Source organism: Salvelinus sp. IW2-2015, linkage group LG22 (genome assembly GCF_002910315.2).
Source record: "Salvelinus sp. IW2-2015 linkage group LG22, ASM291031v2, whole genome shotgun sequence".
NCBI classification, from domain to species: Eukaryota; Metazoa; Chordata; class Actinopteri; order Salmoniformes; family Salmonidae; genus Salvelinus; species Salvelinus sp. IW2-2015.
This window is the reverse complement of record NC_036862.1, coordinates 15,769,552-15,771,406: the sequence shown is the minus strand read 5'-3', so window position 1 is coordinate 15,771,406 and position 1,855 is coordinate 15,769,552. Positions and strand designations below refer to the sequence as shown.

Here is a 1,855-nt window from a genome sequence, read left to right as displayed (position 1 = left end):
GGAATAGGCCTAGTAAAAGAAAAATGGCAACAGAACATTAGCTAGCCAGATAAGTTTAGCATGCTAGCTAGCTACGCTGACATTGGTCAGTGCCCTTTTTGCTAATGTTTATCAACRTCACGTGGAAATTCCCACACCCACTTCGTGAATAGGTAAACGTAGCTTTTTTCATTCTTCAAAGGTGTAACCTAAACGTCCACARCCTTAGCAAATTCTATAATAACTAAGTCACATTGTTCGTAATTATGAGGTAGGCATTAAGCCGTCTCCATGGCTCTGTGTTTCGTATTGATTGATTGATTTKTTAATTGTACATCTGTTGGTTCCAGACTTTGTTGGGGAGCCATGAACCGTCGTCTGTCCAGCTGTGGGTATCCTACAACCGCCAGCCAATGAAAGCCGCCCAGTTCATGACCCGCCACCCAATCACAGTGAGTCTCCAGGCCTGCTTCGCCACACCAGAATATCCTCTCTGTGGCTCCCAGTAGACTCCTAGTCCAGAGAACAAACCTGTCTCTGTATCGTTGATGAAACTGGGGAAATGTATTTGTAAGGAAATGCTATACTATGTAGCTAATATGTAGTTGACAGCTCAACATGAGTCAGAAATCACAAGACCAATCACAGAAAATACTGTAAGCCTAGATACTTCACTCACAGTAAAAAGCTGCCAATTCCATGACACTATTTATCTTACAAATGTACATGTTTTTGTCTAATAAAAGTTGAATTCTAATCATCAGCTTTTAGTTGTGAGAGAATTATCCCTATTTTTCTTAATAATGCCCTACACAAATAAGGAAAACTGCCCAACGTCTCTCTTCTTCTCCTGCAGGAGTACTACATCGCTGACGCTTCGGAGGACCAGGTGTTTGTTTGCGTCAACCACGTCAACAACGTCACCCACCTGTACATCTCAGACACGCAGGGCCTGTCCTTCTCRRTGTCCCTGGAGAATGTGCTATACTACAGCCCAGAGGGTTCAGGCAGCCACACCCTCATCAGGTTGGCACGGTGTTCCTAGTCAACCAATCTTGGATTGCACATTTTTGTTTCAGGCCGGCCCAGCGCTAACCCACCTGTTTGATCTATTAACTAATCATGGGTTGCACATTTTTGTTCCAGCCCAGCACTAACCRATTKGATTCTGCTAATCGACTTATCACCATGATTAGTGGCGTGTTAGTGCTGGGCTAGAACCAAAATGTGCACCACTTTGGTGTGTCCCCCAGGAATAGATTTGGAAACAYCAGTATTCTGGATGCAAGACCTGGGTTCAGATAGTATTGGTATCTTTCAAATAGTTAAGCTGCCCTTGATTGAGCTTAAWTGACACAACACAATCAAAAGAAAAGTCCCAAAAGTGCAAACCCTGCCCATGTGACACTCCAGGCAGGCACAATCAATCGGCCAAAGCATTTGAACCCAAGTCTAAAATATGTTGAAGTGACTCACAGTTAAGGCAGCCTAATTAGTAGGCTACCTTCTGAGATATGTAGTGTCTTGCTCGGAACAAACGTAACAGAACTCACGTTGATCAACCAAACCTTCCTTGATCAAATACACACGCCCTTTGATCAAGTATACCCACTTTGATCAAGTATACCCACTTTGATCAAGCGCACCCACCCAACTTGATTTATTTTGAAGGAGAGATGAGAGGAGGCTGTTCTACCAGAGTTACATCTGATCATTCCAGAGCTGGGGGACTCCTGGTGTGCATTCCTCGTGACCACGATGAGTCAGCTTGAGTGGCTGTCCTCTCCTCCGTGTTGGTAAACAACAGCAGGGCCTTTGCGTGTGTTTACATCCCAGTGACCAGGATCTTGAATGTTTGAGTCCCTGTTGTCATGGC

At 44.4% G+C, this 1,855-nt stretch overlaps 1 protein-coding gene across 1 annotated transcript in view; it reads left to right on the top strand.

Annotated features, from left to right (window-relative positions):
• Positions 1 to 1,855, top strand: part of LOC111949762 (sortilin-related receptor-like) — a 40,186-nt gene that overhangs the window by 203 nt on the left and 38,128 nt on the right. The window contains 2 exon segments of the mRNA XM_070433993.1: positions 311 to 431; positions 836 to 1,005. Coding sequence (XP_070290094.1) covers positions 311 to 431; positions 836 to 1,005 — 291 coding nt within the window.